This window comes from Cervus elaphus, chromosome 23, assembly GCF_910594005.1.
Source record: "Cervus elaphus chromosome 23, mCerEla1.1, whole genome shotgun sequence".
Taxonomy (NCBI): domain Eukaryota; kingdom Metazoa; phylum Chordata; class Mammalia; order Artiodactyla; family Cervidae; genus Cervus; species Cervus elaphus.
In genome coordinates, this window is record NC_057837.1 from 48,173,226 (window position 1) to 48,193,264 (window position 20,039).

At 49.0% G+C, this 20,039-nt stretch overlaps 1 protein-coding gene across 1 annotated transcript; it reads right to left on the reverse strand.

Moving 5' to 3' along the window:
• Positions 1-1,563: 1,563 nt before the first annotated feature.
• LRRN4 (leucine rich repeat neuronal 4) lies at positions 1,564-17,697 on the reverse strand. Its single transcript, XM_043882806.1, has 5 exons — positions 17,505-17,697; positions 15,743-16,412; positions 14,364-14,568; positions 4,174-4,311; positions 1,564-2,800 (listed from the first exon to the last, which is right to left on the reverse strand). The coding sequence occupies exons 2-5, from the start codon at positions 16,401-16,403 to the stop codon at positions 1,564-1,566; spliced, it is 2,241 nt and encodes a 746-aa protein (XP_043738741.1). The 5' UTR covers positions 16,404-16,412; positions 17,505-17,697.
• Between the last annotated feature and the right edge of the window lie 2,342 nt (positions 17,698-20,039).

Sequence of the window (20,039 nt, forward strand, 5' to 3'; positions counted from 1 at the left end):
GAACAAAATGAATGGATCCTGAGGCCATTATATCAACTGAAATAAGACAAAGGCAAATTCAGCATGATCTTATATGTGAAATCTAACAAAACCAATTCAAGAGTTAGATCATTGGTTCCTAGAGGTGGGATGGGGAATGGGTTGAAGGTGGTCAAATGGTACAAGAAAGTCCATGATGACTACAGTTAATGATACTGTATATTGGAAAGTAGCTAAGATCTTAAAAGTTCTTATCGCGCATGTACACAAAGATAACTGTATGAAGTGGCAGATGTATTCACTAACCTCATTGTAATTATCTCTCAATATATAGGAGTCTCAAATCATTGCATGGTACACCTTAATGTTATATGTCTGTTATATCTCAAGACTGGAGAAAAGATAATGGAAAAAAGGGGGGGGGGGCAGGATTTAGAGACTGTCAGAAGACAAGGAGGCGCGGATAAGGAACCTGCAAGCCCAGGAACCCAAGGATTGCTGGCTCCCTGCCACCCCTCCCCCACCCGCTCCCAGGGCGGAGGTGGGGAATGGAACAGTTTTCCCTTAGTCTCTAGAAGGAACCAACCTTGTTGATACCTTGACTGTGGACTTCTAGCCTAACCTGTAAGAGAATAAACTTAAGTTGTTTGAAGCAACCAAGTTTGTGGTAGTCTGTTACGGCTGCCACAGAACTTACATAAGTGATAATGTAGAAAACTAAAATCTAGAAATATGACCCCATTTTAATTTAATAAAATCACTTTCCTTCCTAAGTTTGTATAGAAGTAAAATAAGAGAAAGTTTGATGCAATTTGAGCAGAGAAGTGCTTTGGCGTTTAACTAGAGCCTTGAGGGTTTCCTTTTGTTCATTTCTTTCTCTCAGAAAAGTTCTTGAATGTGAGCTCATCAATTATTATGCTTCCTTCAAAAAACAGTGCACGGTTCCTTTACCCATCTGGTCTTAAGTGAAATGCATTAAGCGAGTTTGAAAGGACAGCCTTCCCCCTGCCTGTGTTTCACAGATGTTCTGGGAAGACTGCAGTTTAAAGCTAGAAGTACACATGCTGCCATACCCTGAAATGAACAGAAGGCTTCAGGGAGCATAACTGGTTCTCAGGTTAAGAATCCACTGGCAGGGGCCCAGGGGGAGGGGGAGTATTGTTGGGGCGGGGGTGGGGGGGTGGGGGGGCTCAGGGTGTGTGAAACAGGGAGCCGGGGAGAGAATCCGCTGGAGAGAATCCGCTGGAGTCTCTTAGCCAGAGCTTGACCTTGAGGGAACTTTACTGAAATGACTTGAAGATGTCGCTTCCAGCAGGACAATAGCGGCTGACACAATTCTATTCTACCGGATGCTGAGGGACACCGGCTTCGGAAAAACCAAACACAGGGTGCCCGGCAAGGTGACCCATAACTTTTCTGGGAACAGAGAGAAGCAGCAAGAAGGGAAGGCAGAGGCTCCGGGGGCTGAGGATCCCAGCTCGGTCAGGGCCACATGTGCCCAAGGAGCGCAAGCCTCGAGGAAGCAGTAGGCAGACGGGTCTTTCCAGACCCCGGGACCGCCTTCTCCGCACTGGCGGTGGGTTCTCAGTCAACACCCGCCTGTGAGAGCGGGGTCGCGGGCACAGGGATGAATGCGGGGTTGCGGTAGGCCAGCAGCTGCGCGTGGCAGGGCGGGGTGCTTGGCGTCCGGCCCCGGCGGCAGAGGCCGGTGGCCAGCAGCGCTGTACTGACTAGCAGCAGGCCGCCAGCGGAGCCCAGCCCTGCGGCGACGAGCCCGGGGCTGCGCCCGGTGGTGAAGGCGGCGCACGCCCCGCGCTGGCTCAGCCCCGCGCCATTGGCCGCCAGGACGCACACCCGGTAGGCGGTGGCCGGGGACAGCCCATGCAGGGCGTGCTGGCGCGCGGTGGCACACACGTCCGCCACCACTGACTGGTTCCCTGGCCAGCCCTCCGGCGCGTAGCGGATTTGGTAGGCGCGCACCACTGAGTTGGGGGCGCACCAGCGCACGAGTGCCGACGTGTCGGTGGTCTCCGCCACCGCCTGCAGCTTGGGAGGGTCTGGCAGGGTGTCTTCTCCGCTGAGGCCGGGGCACCGGCACCGCCAGAGCCGCTGAAGCTCTGCGCACGGTGTCTGGAGGTGCCTGCAGGGGTGGTAATCGCAGGGTACATCCCAGGCGGGCGCCCCTACCTCCTCCTTTCCGCTCTCCTCTTCCTCCTCCTCCCTGGAGTCGTCCAGCAGCAGGACAGGAATCCCGCGCTCGGAAGGAGGCGGGTGGCGAGCCTGCGGGGTGGCTCGAGTCTCCCAGGCGGGCTGGGGCAGGCTCACTGAGTCCCGGGAGGCAGGGGAGAGACCAGGGTGTCTGCTGGCCCATGGGATGGAGGCCGCTGAGATGTTAGGCTCCAGGATAAGCCCGGGAGCATATTCTTGGTGCTCTGTCCAGGCCGTGCTCACAGCCTTAGGTGGGTTGCCAGAGTTGCTTGAACCTGTTGGAGAGACAGTAGTGGAGGGAGCGGCCCCATCCTTCGCAAGGCGGTGCCGCAGCCCGGCAGCGGCTCGTGTGCGGGAATCCACAGGGAGGAAGGGAAACTTGGTGATGCTCTGTTGGCCTCCCGCAGGTGTGGTGGAGAGTGTTGTGCTCCGCAAGGTGGAGGAACCCTGAGCAGATGGTGTGTGGGTGGAGATGACCGAGGAAGGTGGGTTGGAATCAAGGAGGGTGGTGTTTTGGTCCGAATGGCACACACTTGGCAGCTGGGACAGCAAAAGAGGGGCTGAGAAGGTGCCACTGGATCTTGCAGCTGGTTTGCACACAATGTCTGCCTCCCTAGAGGAAAGAGGTTGGTCAGTTAGAGGGTCTGCTTCTGTGCTGGGCTTTGAGTCCTTAGGGCAGATAACCCCTCTCCCAAGCCTTGTAACACATCTGCCGGGTACCACATGGTACACACTCAACATGGGTCACCTCGGTGACCTTCAGGACAACCCATCAAGGAGGCTCCCCTTGTAAGTCCCATTGGACAGAGAAGGAAATGGGAATTCAGAAAGAGGAGCTAACTGCCCAAGATAGCATGGCTAGCAAATGCAGAGCCTAAACCCAGGGTGAGAATGGTGAAGGGCAGTCCAGATGCTCTAAGAGTGGTCTGTCATTTTATTCTCACCTCTCTGCTTCCTGGTGGTGAGTACTAGTAACAGCACTCATACTAGCTAACATTTTTTGAGTACTTTGCCACATGCTAGGGACTATTGCTAACACTTTTCTATATAAACCAATTTAATCTCCACTACCTCATGAGATAGGCACTATTATACCCATTTTACAGATGAGGAGGTAGAGGCACAAAGAGTTTAAGTAACAGCCAAAATCAATAGTAGTAAGTGGTGTGAAGAGCTTGAACTCTCAACCTTTTCATTCACTGCAAAGAGCCTGGTGCTATAGGCAAGATGAAGGGGTGAGGGGTGGCAGACTGAGCCCCACTGATATTCAGGCTCCTGTCCCATGGGAGCTCTATAAGGCCACGGTCACTGGACTGAATGCCACAGAAGGTCAGGCTCTGTTCTGGGGACTCAGTGGAACACGTTTTCATGTCCTTTTTTCTTTGGCCACACATGGGATCTTAGTTCCCCAACAAGGGATGGAACCGGGGTCCCCTGCATTGGAAGCAGCAGAGCCTTAATGACCAGAGAGCCAGGGAAGTTCCAAGAGCAGAATTTTGGAAGACAGTAGATCCTGCCTCCTCCACCCAGCAGCTGCATGAATCTAAGCAAGTACCTTCCTCTTTTTGCCCCAGTTCGCTCATTTCTAAAATGAGCAATGATAACACCACTTTAGCAGAAGAGCTGTTTACTTAGCCCATTTTCTTTTCCTAGAGGGCACACAGCTACACTACATTTCCCAGCCTCCAATGCAGTAGGCATGACCTGCTAAGTTAATCTGACCAGTGGGATATGGGTGAAAGTGATGGCCTGGCCCTTAAAACCTCCTGAGTGGGCTCCTCCAGCTCTTTGCTCCTCAGGCTTGGGGGATGGAGGCAGAGTCTTCATCTCCTGGGTCCTTGACTGTGACTACATGGGGAACAGTTGCCACACCCAGCACTGCCAATCTGCCCAGCATTGTTACATGAGTAAGATACAAACTGTGAGAACTTCAGCTCCAGAGGTTTGATCCTCACCCCTCAGTCATCTGCTTTTTTAACGTGTTACCTGCTTAGGACAATCCTCTTTGCATCCATGAGGAGCCAGGACAACTCACAACTGCAAGTGAGAGGGTTGCCAAAGAGGTTGATGGACAGGACCTGGGAGGAATGCAAGTTCCAAGGATGGAAGGAACTCAAGTTGCAGCTGAAACACACAAAAATTAACTAACTCAGGCTTGTACAATTAGGTCAACACTAAACCCAGAGAGCCACAGTGGTGTCATGGGAAAACCATTCTGTTAGGTGCTAGTTTGCTTTGAGAAAACTATTAATGACCTTGGATTTTTTTTTTTTTTTAAACTGTGGAGATACTCACCTAACCTAGTCAGTATCACCTCTCATAACAAATGGAGACAATTCTCCCTGCTGGCTATATAAAAAAGAGCCTGCGATTATAAAAGTTCTTCTAATCTTCTAGATCTCTTCATAAAAGTATGATATTGTTATTATAGACCAGTGAAGAAAGGGCAGATTTTTTTAAATTGATTTTTTAATTGAAGGATAATTGCTTTACAGTATTTTGTTGCTTTCTGTCAAACATCAACATGAATCAGCCATAGGTATACATATGTTCTTAGTGAGAACACTCTATACTACAGCAGATGGACTGTAGCTGATGGCATTCCACACTAGTCCTTTGGAAGATGCCTCACTGAAGTGTATCAGTTAGCTCTTACTAGCTTAACTTAAAACAATAAATATTTATCTTTTTTCATGATTCTGTGGGATGACTCAGTGGTTCTTATGGTCTGGGCTGGCTCACCTGGGCCAGAAAGATCTAGGATTGCCTCACTTATATGGAGTCTCAGCTGGTTTGCCAGGGCCTCTCTCTGTGTGTCTTTCATCACCCAGGGGGCTTGCGCACATGGTGGTGCGCCAGTCTCTACCAGCAAGAGAGGGTGAGCCCCAATTTGCTTAACTACTTCCAAGTCTCTGCTTACATCACATTTGCTAATGTCCCTCTTGCCTAAACATGTCACATGGCTATGCCCAGCTTTAAGAGGTGGAGAATAGACTCTACTTCTGGGAAGAGCTGCAAAGTCACATTTGCAAAGGGCTGTGTATACAGGGATGATGGAAGGAATCACTGGGGCCATTTTTGCCAACAATGTACCACGCCTAGCAATGGCAGGCTCCCTCCTGGTTTTCTGCTCTTTTTGCCCAAAGTCTTCGGCCTCAACTGTCTCAACTCCTAGAGTCTCCCAGCCTCTTGTACACATTCTAGTTACAATCTGAGAATCGTGAGCAACAGGAACTGCATTGTATCCACAGGCCTTTTCCAACTGAAGACTGGCTTTTCTCCATCTACCTGGGAACCTTCTTCTGTTGCTCTGGGGGAGATGTAGATGTTCTGGGCAAGGAAGGACCCACCACCCAGATCTGCTCTAACACTCCTGGCTGGTGGGCACCTGACAGTTGTCCCCTGGGGAGCAGTGAACATATGTGTGTGCCATTATATTGAAACTTAAGCATAACCCACATATATGTGTATGCATGAGTGCATGCTAAGTCACTTCAGTCATGTCTGACTCTTTGCAAACCTATAGACTCCCCACCAGCCTCCTCTGTCCATGGGGTTCTCCAGGCAAGAACACTAGAGTGGTTTGCCAGGCCCTTCTCCAGGGTATCTTCTGAACTCAGGGATTAAACTTGCATCTTTTACATCTCTTGCATTGACAGGTGGGTTCTTTACCTCTAGCGCCACCTGGGAAGCCCCATATATGTGTGTGTATGAATGTATGTATGTGTATACACACACACACACACACACACACATATGCAAATGCTTGCTTTTAGCAGATTTCACAGAGCTAGAGTGAAAATCTTAGAAAGGAGTGTACTTAGCACTTCATTTTGCAAAGGAATTTCTTTTTTTTTTTTTTTTGCCTGAAGTGGGAGAAGAAAAGGATAACCATACTTTGGGGTAAGTAATATTGCTTAGGAGAAGGAAATATTAACCTATTCCAATATTGTTTCCTGGAAAATCCCATGGACAGAGGAGCCTTGTGGGTTACAGTCCAGAGGGTTGCAAAGAGTTGGACACAACTGAGTGACTGAACACACACAACATTGCTTAGTATTTCAGATAATAACATTATCTCATTGATATCATTATGTCAAATCATGAGGTAGGTAGTATTTCACTCACTTATTTTTTATTTATTTATTGTTTTTGGCCAAACCGGCAGCTTATGGGATTTTAGTTTCCTGACCAGGGACTCAACCTGGGCCCCTGGGAGTGAAACTGCTGAGTAACTACTGGAATTTCCAGTATTTCATTCATTTTTATAGATAAGGAAAAGGAGCCTATTCCTTCTCTGGTGGCCCTTTCTGCCACACATTGCAACTTGCACATGATAAAGACAAGTTGCATTCTCATCACATGCCAAGGATGGAAGAGCCTGCTTCATGTCCTGAGGTGTGTCTGCATCTGGGTATTCTCTGCATCTGAACTGACAGGGCCTTAACGTGGAAGAAGTTTCTACTTATCTTCTAAATAATCCTTGTTTTCTTTATTTGCTTAAATATTGCCAAAGGCCTCTCCCTCCCATATGTATCATTGTCAGAGAGGATGGTGGAGGACATTGGGCATGGCAGGTTGGCAGAGAAGCCAGGAGGATGCTACCCCTTCTCCAGAGAGTGCTGGCTGTACCAAGGAACCCACATGTTGCCAGCATCTATCACAGATAATGTCCCAGGGGAGGCTTTGGGTGAGGGGAGGAGAGTCAAGAGCAAGGCGGGCTTGAGAAAAAGGGAAGAGGGTGCCACAGGGGAGATGACATCTAATGAGCTTCAGAGGCTTGAGAGCTCCCAGAGAGGAAGTGGCTCCTTCCCCAGCTGGAGCACAGGGTTGGGGTGGGGTTGATGGTGCAGTAGAGTCCAGGGATGAGCCAGCCAAAGAGGTAAACCTTCTCCAGCCATGGAAGAGTTTTCATTTGTCTTAAAACTCAATCAGATTATAATTTAGACAGATATCCTGGCTGAATATGGTGACTGGATTACAAGGGTTCTCAACCAGAGGCCCTTGGAGACAGGGTATATGAACTTGGATGGAGGTCTCTTTCACAAATTTCTAACTGAAATTCACCATTTGTTTCAGTGACGAATGAAGGCAACAAACCACAAATCACCAAGAAAACACAGATATTTCCAAACCACTTTTCACAGTTTTCTGTCATTTATGATCATCAAAGGGCTTCCCTGATAGCTCAGTTAGTAAAGAATCTGCCTGCCATGCAGGAGATCCTGGTTCGATCCCTGGGTTGGGAAGATTCCCTGGAGAAGGGAAAGGCTACCTACTCCAGTATCCTGCCTTGGAGAATTCCATGGACTGTATAGTTCATGGGGTCACAAACAGTAGGACACAACTAAGTGACTTTCACTTTAATCACTTTAATGATCTGTGGCTCAGATCATGAACTCCTTATCGCAAAATTGAGACTTAACTTGAAGAAAGTAGGGAAAACCACTAAACAATACAGTTATGACCTAAATCAGATATCTTACAGTTATACAGTGGAAGTGACAAACAGATTCAAGGGATTAGATCTGATAGAGTGCCTGAGGAACTATGGACAGAGGTTCATGACATTGTATAGGAGGCAGTGATCAAGACCACTCCCAAGAAAAAGAGATGCAAAAAGGCAAAAAGGTTGTTTGAGGAGGCCTTACAAATAACTGAGAAGAGAAGAGAAGCTAAAGACAAAGAAGAAAAGGAAAGATATACTCATTTGAATGCAGAGTTCCAAAGAATAGCAATGAGATATAAGAAAGCCTTCCTCAGTGATCAATGCAAAGAAATAGAAGAAACCAATAGAATGGGAAAGACTAGAGAGCTCTTCAAGAAAATTAGAGATACCAAGGGAACATTTCATGCAAAGAAGGCCACAATAAAGCATAGAAATAGTATGGACCTAACAGAAGCAAAAGCTATTAAGAAGAGGTGGCAACAACACACAGAAGAACTATAGAAAAAAGATCTTCATGACCCAGATAACCACAATGGTGTGATTACTCACCTAAAGCCAGACCTCCTGGAATGTGAAGTCAAGTGCTAGTGGAGGCAATGGAATTCCAATTGAGCTATTTCAAATCCTAAAAGATGATGCTGGTAAAGTGTAGGACTCAATATGTCAGCAAATTTTGAAAACTCAGCAGTGGCCACAGGACTGGAAAAGGTCAGTTTTCATTCCACTCCCAAAGAAAGCAATCCCAAAGAATGTTCAAACTACCTCACAATTGCCCTCATCTCACACACTAGCAAAGAAATGCTGAAAATTCTCCAAGCCAGGCTTCAACAGTACATGAACCATGAACTTCCAGATATTCAAGCTAGATTCAGAAAAGGAAGAGGAACCAGAGATCAAATTGCCAACATCCATTGGATCATAGAAAAAGCAAGAGAGTTCCAGAAAAACACCTACTTCTGCTATATTGACTACGCCAAAGTTATTGCATGGATCACAACAAACTGTGGAACATTCTTAAAGAGATGAGAATACCAGACCACCTGATCTACTTCTTGAGAAATCTGTATGCTGGTCAAGAAGCAACAGTTAGAACTGGACATGGAACAACAGACTGGTTCCAAATTGGGAGAGGAATACATCAAGGCTGTATATTGTCACCTTGTTTATTTAACTTACATACAGATTACATCATGCAAAATGCTGGGCTGGATGAAGCACAAGCTGGAATCAAGATTGCCAGGAGAAATATCAATAACCTCAGATATGCAGATGACACCACCCTCATGGCAGAAAGTGAAGAAGAACTGAAGAGCCTCTTGATGAAAGTGAAAGAGGAGAGTGAAAGGTGGCTTAAAGCTCAACATTCAGAAAACTAAGATCATGGCATCTGGTCCCATCATTTAATGGCAAATAGATGGGGAAACAATGAAAACAGTGGCAGACTTTATTTTGGGGGGCTCCAAAATCAGTGCAGATGGTGACTGCAGCCATGAAATTAAAAGAAGCTTGCTCCTTGGAAGAAAAGCTATGACCAACCTAGACAGCATATTAAAAAGCAGAGACATTACTTTGCCAACAAAGGTCTGTCTAGTCAAGGCTATAGTTTTCCCAGTAGTCATGTATGGATGTGAGAGTTGGACTATAAAGAAATCTGAGTGCCGAAGATTTGATGATTTTGAACTGTGGTGTTGGAAGAGACTCTAGAGAGCCCTTTGGACTGCAAGGAGATCCAACCAGTCCATCCTAAAGGAAATCAGTCCTGAATATTCATTGGAAGGACTGATGCTGAAGCTGAAACTCCAATACTTTGGCCACCTGATGCAAAGAACTGACTCACTGGAAAAAACCTTGATGCTGGGAAAGATTGAAGGCAGGAGGAGAAGGGGATGACTGAGGATGAGATGGTTGGATAGCATCACTGACTCGATGGACAGGAGTTTGAGTAAGCCCCAGAAGCTGGTGATGGACAGGGAAGCCTGGCATGCTGCAGTCCACGGGGTCACAAAGAGTTGGTCACGACTGAGTGACTGAACTGAACTTAGTGATCATCAAAATTATTGAAGTTGTTGGACCTCCTGCTGGATTTTTTAAATTTAAGGAGTGGCTGCAGGACTGGAAAAGGTCAGTTTTTATTCCAATCCCAAAGAAGGGAAATGCCAAAGAATGTGCAATTGCACTCACAATTGCACTCATTTTGCATGCTAGCAAGGTTAAGCTCAAAATCCTTCAAGCTAGGCTTCAACAGTACAGGAACCCAGAACTTCCAGATATACAAGCAATGTTTAGAAAAGGCAGAGGAATCAAAGAGCAAATTGCCAACATCCATTGGATCATAGAAAAAGCAAGTAAATCCCAGGAAAACATGTACTTCTTCTTCATTGACTACGCTAAATCCTGTGACTGTGTGGATCACAACAAACTGTAGAAAATTCTTAAAGATATGGAAATAGCAGACCACCTTACCTGTTTCCTAAGAAATTTGTATACAGATCAAGAAGCAACAGTTAGAACTGGATGTGGAACAATGAACTGGTTCAAACTGGGAAAGGAGTCCATCAAGGCTGTATATTGTCACTTTGCTTATTTAATTTATATGCAGAGTGCATCATGAGAAATACCAGCCTGAATGAAGCTCAAGCCAGAATCAAGATTGCCAGGAGAAATATCAATAACCTCAGATATGCAGATAACACCACCCTTATGGCAGAAAGCATAGAGGAACTGAAGAGTCTCTTGATGAAGGTAAAAGAAGAGAGTGAAAAACTGACTTAAAACTCAACATTCAAAAAATGAAGATCATAGCATCTGGTCCTATCACTTCAAATAGACGGCAAATAGATGGGGAAAGTGTGGAAACAGGGAGAGACTCTATTTTACTGGGCTCCAAAATCACTGCAGATGGTGACTGCAGCCATGAAATTAAAAGATGGTTGCTCCTAGGAAGAAAAGCTATGACAAACCTAGATAGTGTATTAAAAAGCAAAGACATCACTTTGCCGACAAAGGTCAGCATAGTCACAGCTATGGTTTTTTCAGTAGTCACGTATGGATGTGAGAGTTGGACCATAAAGAAGGTTGAGCACCCAACAATTGATGTTTTTGAACTGTGGTGCTGTAGAAGACTCTTGAGAGCCCCTTGGACAGCAAGAAGATAAAACCAGTCAATCCTAAAGGAAGAAAATCAACCCCGAATTGCTAAAACTTGAGCTCCAATTCTTTGGCCACTTGATGCAAAGAGCCAGCTCATTGGAAAAGACCCTGATGCTTGGAAAGATTGAAGGCAGGAGAAGGGGGCCACAGAGGATGAGATAGTTGGATGGCATCTCTGACTCAATGGACATAAGTTTGAGCAAACTCTGGGAGATAATAAAGGACAGGGAAACCATGGGGTCTCTAAGATTCGGACATGACTGAGCGACTGAACAACAACAACAACAAAATAAAGAAGCACACCACACATACATAGTCCTGAAACACACACTTAAAAATATTTTGATAACTATAATTGGTTTCTTTGGGATCCTACATTTGTTGCTCAGTCATTCACTCACGTCCAACTCTTTTCGACCCCATGGACTGCAGCACACCAGGCTTTCCTGTCCTTCACCATCTCCCAGAGCTTGCTCAAACTCACATCCACTGAGTCAGTGAAAAGTATTAGTCAGTCAGTCATGTCCAACTCTTTGCGACCCCATGGACTATTGCCCATCAGGCTCTTCTGTCTATGGGATTCTCCAGGCAACAATACTGGAGTGGGTTGTCATTCCCTTCTCCAGGGAATCTTCCCAATCCAGGGATCAAATGCAAATCTCCTGCACTGTAGGCAGATTGTTTAACGCCTGAGCCAAGGAACCTCTCTGAGTCAGTGATGCCATACAACCATCTCATCCTCTGTCGTCCCCTTCTCCTCCTGTCCTCAATCTCTCCCACCAGTAGGGTCTTTTCTAATGAGTTGGCTCTTTGCATCAGGTGGCCAAAGCATTGAAGCATCAGCTTCAGCATCAGCCCTTTAAATGAATATTCAAGATTGATTTCCTCTAGGATTGACTGGTTTGATCTCCTTGATGTCCAAGGGACTCTCAAGAGTCTTCTCCAACACCACAGTTGAAAGGCATCAATTCTTTGGCATGCAGCCTTCTTTATGGTCAAACTCTCACATCCATACATGACTACTGGAAAAACTGTAACTTTGACTATATGGACATTTGTCAGCAAAGTAAATGCCTCTGCTTTTTAATACATTGTCTAGGTTTGTCACAGCTTTTCTTCCAAGGAACATCTTTTAATTTCATGACTGCAGTCACCATCTACAGTGATTTTTGAGTCTCAAAAAGTAAAATCTGTCACTGTTTCCATATTTTCCCCATCTATTTGCCATGAAGTGATGGGACTGGATATTATGTATATAAGAACGTTCTTCTGAGGAAGGCCCATAGGCTTCACAGACTGCCACAGAAGTTCATGGCACAGAAGTGTTTAAGACTCTCTGCACTAACCTGTGCACTCCTGAAGGTCATGGGTTAGGAGGCTTTTGGTTAGCTGGGTAGGGAATGATGAGAACTTGACCTCAAACTGCCCTGCAGGGTGGGTGGGAAGGGCTGGCACAGAGTCATTGGGAATGAAGACCAGGCTGGACCTGGTGACCAGGGAGCCAACCTTCAGAGCTATCTGCACCTGCACTGACTCTTCATCCCACTCCATTCTGGCTCCATTGAGAACGAACATCACCAACACCCCACATTTTGCCAAATCCTATGGCATTGGAAAAGTGGGTGGAAACAGTGCTAGAGGAAGCCTGTAGGGTGAGTAATGACATGCAGAAAAGTTTGAAGAAGAGGAAACAGTCAAGGGCCTTAAGAAGGCATATCCAGAAAATCTGGAGAAGCACCAGAGCAGCATCCTAAGGATGAGAAGAGAGAGTGTCACGAGGGAGGAAGGACTCAAGAAGGTGCTCAGGGGATAGAGAAGTGTCCACTGGACATAGCAGCTGAAATGCCTCTGGTTCCATTCAATCATGAAACTGAAGTGGGTGGTCAGATCACAGCAAACTGAGAAGTGTAGGGATAAGAGGAAGCACCCCCACTTCTGATCCAGGGTTGCCTGCTTTTCTTGGAGTCTAGGTTGCCTTTCTCCACCTGGGGAGTTTAGATTCACCTTTGAAGATATGGAACAATTATGTTCTTCTTCCAGACTGCTGAAGCTGATCACTGACCCCACTTGCCTTATGACATGGTACGTGGCATGTGCCTCTGTTACTGATCCCAACATATCATGACAATTGACAGATGTCGTCTCCCTATAGAACTGTGTGCTCCCTGAAAGCAGAGGCCATGCTTTCATCATCACCATCACCATCTCATGGCCATCAACACCACCACTGTTACTGGTGTCTTCACTATTATCCCCATCAGCATCATCACTGTTATCACCTCATGCTTTCTCAACTACCTCTGTGCTGAGGATGCTCATTTAGGAATCTCCAGCCCACAGTTTCCATGAGCTCCAGGCTCATGTATTCAGGTATGTCCTGATGCCGAAAGACCTGTGAGACATCCAGCGGAGATGCCCAGTAGTGATTACACAAACCTCCTGTTCTGTGCCAGGCACTGTTCTAGACACATATCAAAGCATTTCCTCTCACAACAATGCAGTAGGGGAGGATCTTATCATTATTCCCATTTTACAGATGAGGAAACTGAGCCGCAAAAGCATAGGTAACTTGCCCTAACTCACATAGCCAGAAAGTGGTGAGTGGAGTCAGGACTGAGTCCAAGCAGTTTGGTTCCACATCTGATAAACAATGCTTCATCAGTCTGAAACTCAAAAGAGGAGTCTAAGCCAGAGATGACATCCCTCTCATCCACATCATCACCACCATCATCATCATCACCATGACCATCCTGTCACCATTCATTACAACCACCACCACCATCATCATGAGACACCATTATCACCATCCCTGTCAACATAATATCACCATCATCATAACCACCATGATCTTCATTAATGTTACAGAGTACACACGCAATGTGCCAGGCACTGAGCTAAGTGCTCTGTGTTCTATCTCCTTTCCCCTCATGATAAGCCCCAAAGTGAGTAGTCTGGAGCTAGTCCAGAAAAAAGAGAAGTGGCTACATTGAGTGATGGCAGGGCAATGGTGCTTGCTTCCCAGGGCCTAGCTGTGGGCTCCCAGGAAAGCAGGTGGCCCGGGATCATCTTCAAAGGTATGGTGCCCTTCCTGCTAGAAGTCAGGATAGTAGTTGCTCTTGGGAAGGAGGGTGGATATGGCAAGACTCAGAATAACCCATGGCCCAGAGGGAACTACCCCTGGGTCCCAGTGCAAGTAGGAGCTGCTCAAGCCCTGGAAGGGGCTGCTGACTTGCATAACTACATAGGGAAGCAGGTGGATGGAGAAATAGAGAAGACCTGATGCCCTCTTCCCACTGCAGATTTCTCATCCTGGACTTGAAGGAAACTTGACATGTGTGAGAGTTTGAAGTTTTAACATTACTCTGGACAGCACTGAGTTGGTTGGTTTTTAGGCCGGATGGACTCTCTGGGATGTGCTCACCATATCACCACAAGGATAAGGAAGAACAAGACTCCAGCAAGGACTTGAAAGAGCAATGGGAGAAAAAGGAAGGTCTAGTTTATTCTATAAAATAGTTATGACTATTCAATTTAGTGTAATGGACAAAAATCAGTCATGTGTTTTAGTAACACTTACTTCTGGAAATGAAGGACCCGTAGGTGAGGAGTGTCTTGAAAGATGTATGTATGGACAGAGGTAAGTGCTGGCGAATCTTGACAATCCAGATGCTGTAGGTCAGGGGTCATCTTGAAAATATCCCCCTCTAGGCTCTTCAGCCTTGGCATCTTCCTCAGGTAGAGGGATGTGAGCCGCGGCAGGTTTCTGATCCATCCCGACTGAACTGAAATACAGATGGGACACTGCCCACTATCCTGGAAGGCATGAACCCATGAGGCTGGCACAGCATTAAGGAAACAATGAGAGTGACAAGGTGAGTGGTGAAGGTCATTGCTGAGCATGTGGACAGCGGGCAGATTCAGGAATCTCAGAAGCACGGGCCATTTCAGCTGGAAGGGCCCTCAGAGAAGACCAGTCCTTCCCTTTCCAGCCCCAGACAGCTGAGGTCCCAGAGGATGATGACTGGCTAAAGGCCACACAACAAGGAAGGAATAAGGCCGAGCTTGACTCTAGGACACTGTCTCCAAGTACGCTGTTGTCCCACCCTCTTGTTAAACCCCACACAGAAGTACCCCAGCCTTCAACGTGATGGCTACCAGGAGCAGGGGAAATCTTTGAGGAATGTAAGGAAGGAGGCTCAGAGGAGGAGTGAGGCAGGAGGAGGCCGGGAAATCTCATTTCATCGCTCTCCTAGTAAATGGACAATGTGCCCCTTCTCCTCTGTTTCCCATTCTTGCTCTTTGTTCTCTTGGTGGTGGTGGAACAGGTGATTATCAATATGTGAAGTGTTTTTAAACAATAAAACCAGCCTTGTAAATCAGAGTCAGAATACCCAAGTACAGCAGAACAGGTATTCTCACCTCCCTCCTGTGTCTTGTTTGAAGGATTTAACATTCACAGAAAGAATTTTAGCCAACTAAGTATTAATAGAAATCAATGACAGCATCCTCTGAACATCAGCTGCTTCATGTTAAAATGTGTGACACCAGGTTTGTCCATTCATCAGCCCCAGAGCAATGCATCCACTCCCCATTCTCTATTCTGCTGGGGAGCAGAACAGAGGCTAAACCTGTGGGCTCTGGACCCAGAACACCACAGGTCAGACGTGGAGGCAACCGCTAAGGAGTTTTGGAGGTTGCAGGCCGGCCATTCTCCTTTCTGTGCCCCGAGTTTCCTCATAAGCAGAGTGGTGGTAATAGTCCTCAGCTCTTGGGACTCAAGGAGTGCAGACCAGTGAGGCGCTTCGAAGAGCGTGCCCTAGACTCAGGGAATCTCTGGGGTCTCTTTGAGCCTTCCTGCAAGAAGGCGCCCAGGGCAGCGCCCCTCGAGGAAGTTCACAGCCCTCCCTCCCAGAATCGTCCAGCCCGCCGGCTTAGACACCCCATGCCGGCACTCACCGCGGGGGAGGAATGTGCCACTGAGATCCAGCATCTGGAGGGCGGCCAGGGGCGCGCCGCCCACCCCCGCGAAGGTGGCGTCGGCGAGGTCCTCGTGGTCACCGCGGCCCAGCTCGGTGTAGGACAGGTTGAGCAGGCGCAGCTCGGGGAAACAGGCGAAGGCCCCGGGCTGCAGGGCCCGCAGCGGGTTCCCGGCCAGGGCCAGCGCGCGGAGACCCGGCAGCGCGGGCCCGGTGCACGGCGGCAGGGTGGCCAGCAGGTTGTAGCTGAGGTCGAGGGAGTGCAGCCCCGCGGGCGCCCCGGGGCCCCAGCGCAGCGCCGCGATGCGGTTGTGGCGCAGTGTCAGCACCTGTAACTGCGGCAGGTGGCCCAACTCCGGAGCGCTCAAGGCGCGCAGCAGGTTGTGGCTGCCGTCGAGGCTGCGCAGCGCGCGGGGCAGGCAGCCGGGCAGGCGCTCTAGGCCACGGTTCACGAAAGTCAGGGTCGTGACTCCCGCCACTGGGAGCCACTCGCAGGGCGAGACCGTGGAGTTACCGGCCCCGCTCCCCCAGGGGCCCTGCTGAGTGAGCCGGAAAACAAGGGTCTTCTGGAGCGGCCCCGCCTGGCTGGGTCGCGGCGCTATCGGGAAAGGCAGCAGCAGCAGCAGCAGGGCCCACCACATGGCGAGTGGCTGGAGAGAACAGCGGGACAGCCCATTAAATGCAGCGGAAACCCCGAAAGAAGGGGCAATGTCCCCACCTCGCTGCCCATTTCCCAGGAGAACCTAGCCCTGGATGTTCCCTGAAGGGCGGGGGTTGATCCCTGCGTCGGGAATGTGTAGTGACTTGGCCCCTGCCTGCTTCCCCCATCATTTCCCGCATGTACACCCGGGCACCGCCTGCCCTTCCTTCCCCAATCTTTGCCCTTCCCTCTGATTCACTCAAGGGTTACTACCCGTAGGTGATCTTTTGCTGAAGGCCTCCCCCATCTGTCCCTGAACCCAGTAAGCCTCTCCTTTTGCTTGTCTTCATCCCATGAGCTTCTGGAGAGAATGGAAAGTGGCCTTTTCGTAAATTCTCCCCAGGTGCCCAGATGTTGCTGCATAAACATATTTTAATAACACTCTAGTGGGAGGCTTCCTAGGGAGGAAGCTCCACTGGGGTAAAAACATGGGACTTGAGGGAGATTTTGTTAGTTTCAAAGACATTGGTTGTCCCAGTTTTTATCCTTAGACCTGCCCAGCCACAGGTGAGTCTGGCTTGCCTCTGATCTGGTTTGTAGGTCACACTTCAGGTTCTGGGATTGCTTTCTTGGGAAGGCTCAGGGTCGCCTTCAGGGAAGAAAGGAGCCTCCAGACAGTTGTAGGGCTGGGGAGCCTGGAGTCAAGCATTTCCTCATGCCATGTTGGTCCCAACAAAAACTCCTGAAGTCAGCCCTGCCAGCAAGGGATGGCCGAGAGCTGCTCAGTGTGGAGTTTCTGGAGTAGCCAGGATTACACAGGCAGCTGGGAGATCAACTTGGGGTAGATAAGGCAGCAATGGGCTGGTGTGGGAGTGGCAAAGCTGTTTCCAACTAGGTCCTGGCCTTGAGGTCACTGCTTGACATCCCCTCATTTCTGCAGGTGTGTGTTTCTGCTCTGCTGTCTGTTGACTGCTAAGTCCCTGAGCAACCACCCTGGATTCAGGGAAAGGCCCTCCTCTTGCTAGTTGGGGGTCTAGGCAATGAGAAAAATCCTGGAAACTGAGGCTAGGAGCCCATGTGTCCAGCAGTATGTCATACTCACCCAGAAGCTGTCCTTTCGGAGTGTGGCAGCCCTGGGTGCCCCTGTCTGCAGTCTTCAATTTTGTCTTGTAGATTCCAGGAGCCAGTGGCTAGCAGCTCAACTTTGAATTTCAGGAGGTCTGTTTCCCAGATGCCCCTGGCCCTGGCCCCACCCACCAGGGAGCCTCAGATACCCCAGCTCCTACAGCCCCCCTTCCCTACTGAGACATTGTGGTCTTCAGCTAACACCCTCACTGCCTATCTCCTTCTCCTACTCTGGACCTGGGCCGGCCCCTGCCCCTTTCTAGGCATGGCACCTCCTTTCAGCCCTCCCCCATCTTCACCTGGCCTCATGCCAGCCAGTTAGCTACCAAGCCAACCACCTTTCTGGGGCCTGAGCTGGAGGGAGTCGGCTCTTCCGGGCCAACGTGAGCGCTGAGGGCTGACAGCTGCAGAGGGGCAGAGGCAGCCCCGTCACCTCCCAGGAATCTGATCCTCCTGCCAGGCGGTTCCCATTTCCTGGAGGCTGCATGGTGAGTTGGTATGAGGAGGAAACCCCCTTCCCAGAAGAGGAAGGTACCCCAGTCCACCAAAAAGAAAAAGCGGCAGGAGGGGCGTCCTCAGAGGAATGTGAGAGCAGGGGCAGGCATGGGGCAAATCGAGAAGGACTGGTTTTGTTTCCTTTTTAAAAAAAATAATTTTATTTATTTATTTTTGGATGTGCTGGGGCTTTGTTGTTGGGCTTTTCTCTAGTTGTGGTAAGTGGGGGCTACTCTTCGTTGAGGTACGTGGGCTTCTCATTGCGGTGACTTCTCTTGTTACTGAGCACAGGCTCTAGGGCACGCAGGCTTCCGTAATTGTGACTCCCGAGCTCTAGACCACAGGCTCAATAGTTATGGCTCAGGGGCTTAGTTGCTCCTCAGCATGTGGGATCTTCCTGGCTCAGGGATCAAACCCGCGTCTCCTGCATTGGCAGGCAGATTCTTTACCACTGAGCCACCAGGGAAGCCCCAAGGCTCGGTTCCTCTGGGACCCAGTTTGGTGCAAGTACGAATATTTGTCTCTCATAAGGGGTGGGAATCAATAAAGAGGGCAGAAGTGCAGAAAGATCATTCCCACCCCATGGTTGGGGTGATCAGTCCTGGTTACCACAAGCCCAGGTCTCCCTGAAGCTGTGGGGATGTTACGTGTGCGTTCCTTCGAACATATTTGTTTAGAGCCGTCAGTGCCTTTCTTCTCCAGAATTCCAAGACTGTTCGTTCATCTAGGGTCTTTGATCTGCACACCCCCGCTACCCCTGGCCAGGGGTTAATCATTCCCAGTGTTGTGTACACAGACTTCTGAGACCAGAACTTCATCCTTCCTCCTGTCAGTCCTTATCTGAACAGCCCTGAGGAACTCCAGGAACTCTGGGGATTGGCATGTTTAATTGGATAATTGCAAATTCCTGGGCATCTCTTTTGAGGCCTTCTCTACCTAAAGCCTCAAAAATATCCTTTCGGCTAAGTGCTAGCCCGGAGCACTTGCTGCTCAGAAGTATACCTCCATCAGCCACACGAGAGGGCAGGGAGATGCCTGTTCTGTGCGGCACTGTTTGGGGTATTTCATTCACTACCCAAGGAGCCTGAGGCTCAGGCCCCAGAGGTAGAAATGCTGTGTCATAAGTGACATGAGGTTGAGAGGGAGGAGGGGTCAGGGAGAGATGGGAAGAGTGAAAGGACCAGTGTGGGGGCTGTGGGCAGCCTGAGGTGAGGCCCTTACCTCTGCCTTTGCTTGGTTCTCATGCCAGAGAGCAACCAGCAGGTCAACCACAACCTCAGCTTCTTTCAGAGAATAACCAGCTGGGTCTGCTCTCAAGTGACCAACAACCTGAGGGCAGCAGAGGTTTGGGGCATTCAGGCTGGGGTGTCCAGATGAGAGGGAGCTGAATCCACTGAACAGATTTGAACAGAGACCCTGAGAAGGAAGTGGCTGTCCATGGAGGCCTATAAAGAGGACCCCAGAGAGTGACATTGGCCTGCTCCTCTGGACACCAGTGGGGCAAGAGGTCGGGACAAGCCCTGTTCGAGGAGTCCCCTGAGGTCATCGTCTGGCACTTGCTGGAGCCCCAGGCCCTCTGAGCCACCTTTTCTTTCCTGCTCTTGCTGGGTAGCCCACCAGGGGCAGCAAGGGCCTGGCCAGGTGAGGTGGACCCGATGCCTGAGCTCGGCCCTCTGACTGCTCTGTTGCTTTGGTCACACCCAACCCAAGCAGACACGCTCTTGCTGGGCTGCCTAGTTGGGCCTTTAAGCCAGGGAGTCTGGAGGCAGATCCTTCATGGCAGCATTTGTTCAGGGGTCTCACCCAGGTGGGTAGGTTGGCCTTGCCTCAGTGGGTGCACTCTGCTTGTTACCAGCATCCCCGGCCCCTCCCTCCGCCTTTTAAAATTGAGCACTTAACTATACTCAGAGCCCAATGCTGTATGTGTTATCTTTTTGAATCCTCACTGGGTGAGATTTTCCCCATGCTACAGGTAAGGAAACTGAGGCTCTCAGAGGCTTTCTAGGCTTTGGAGCAC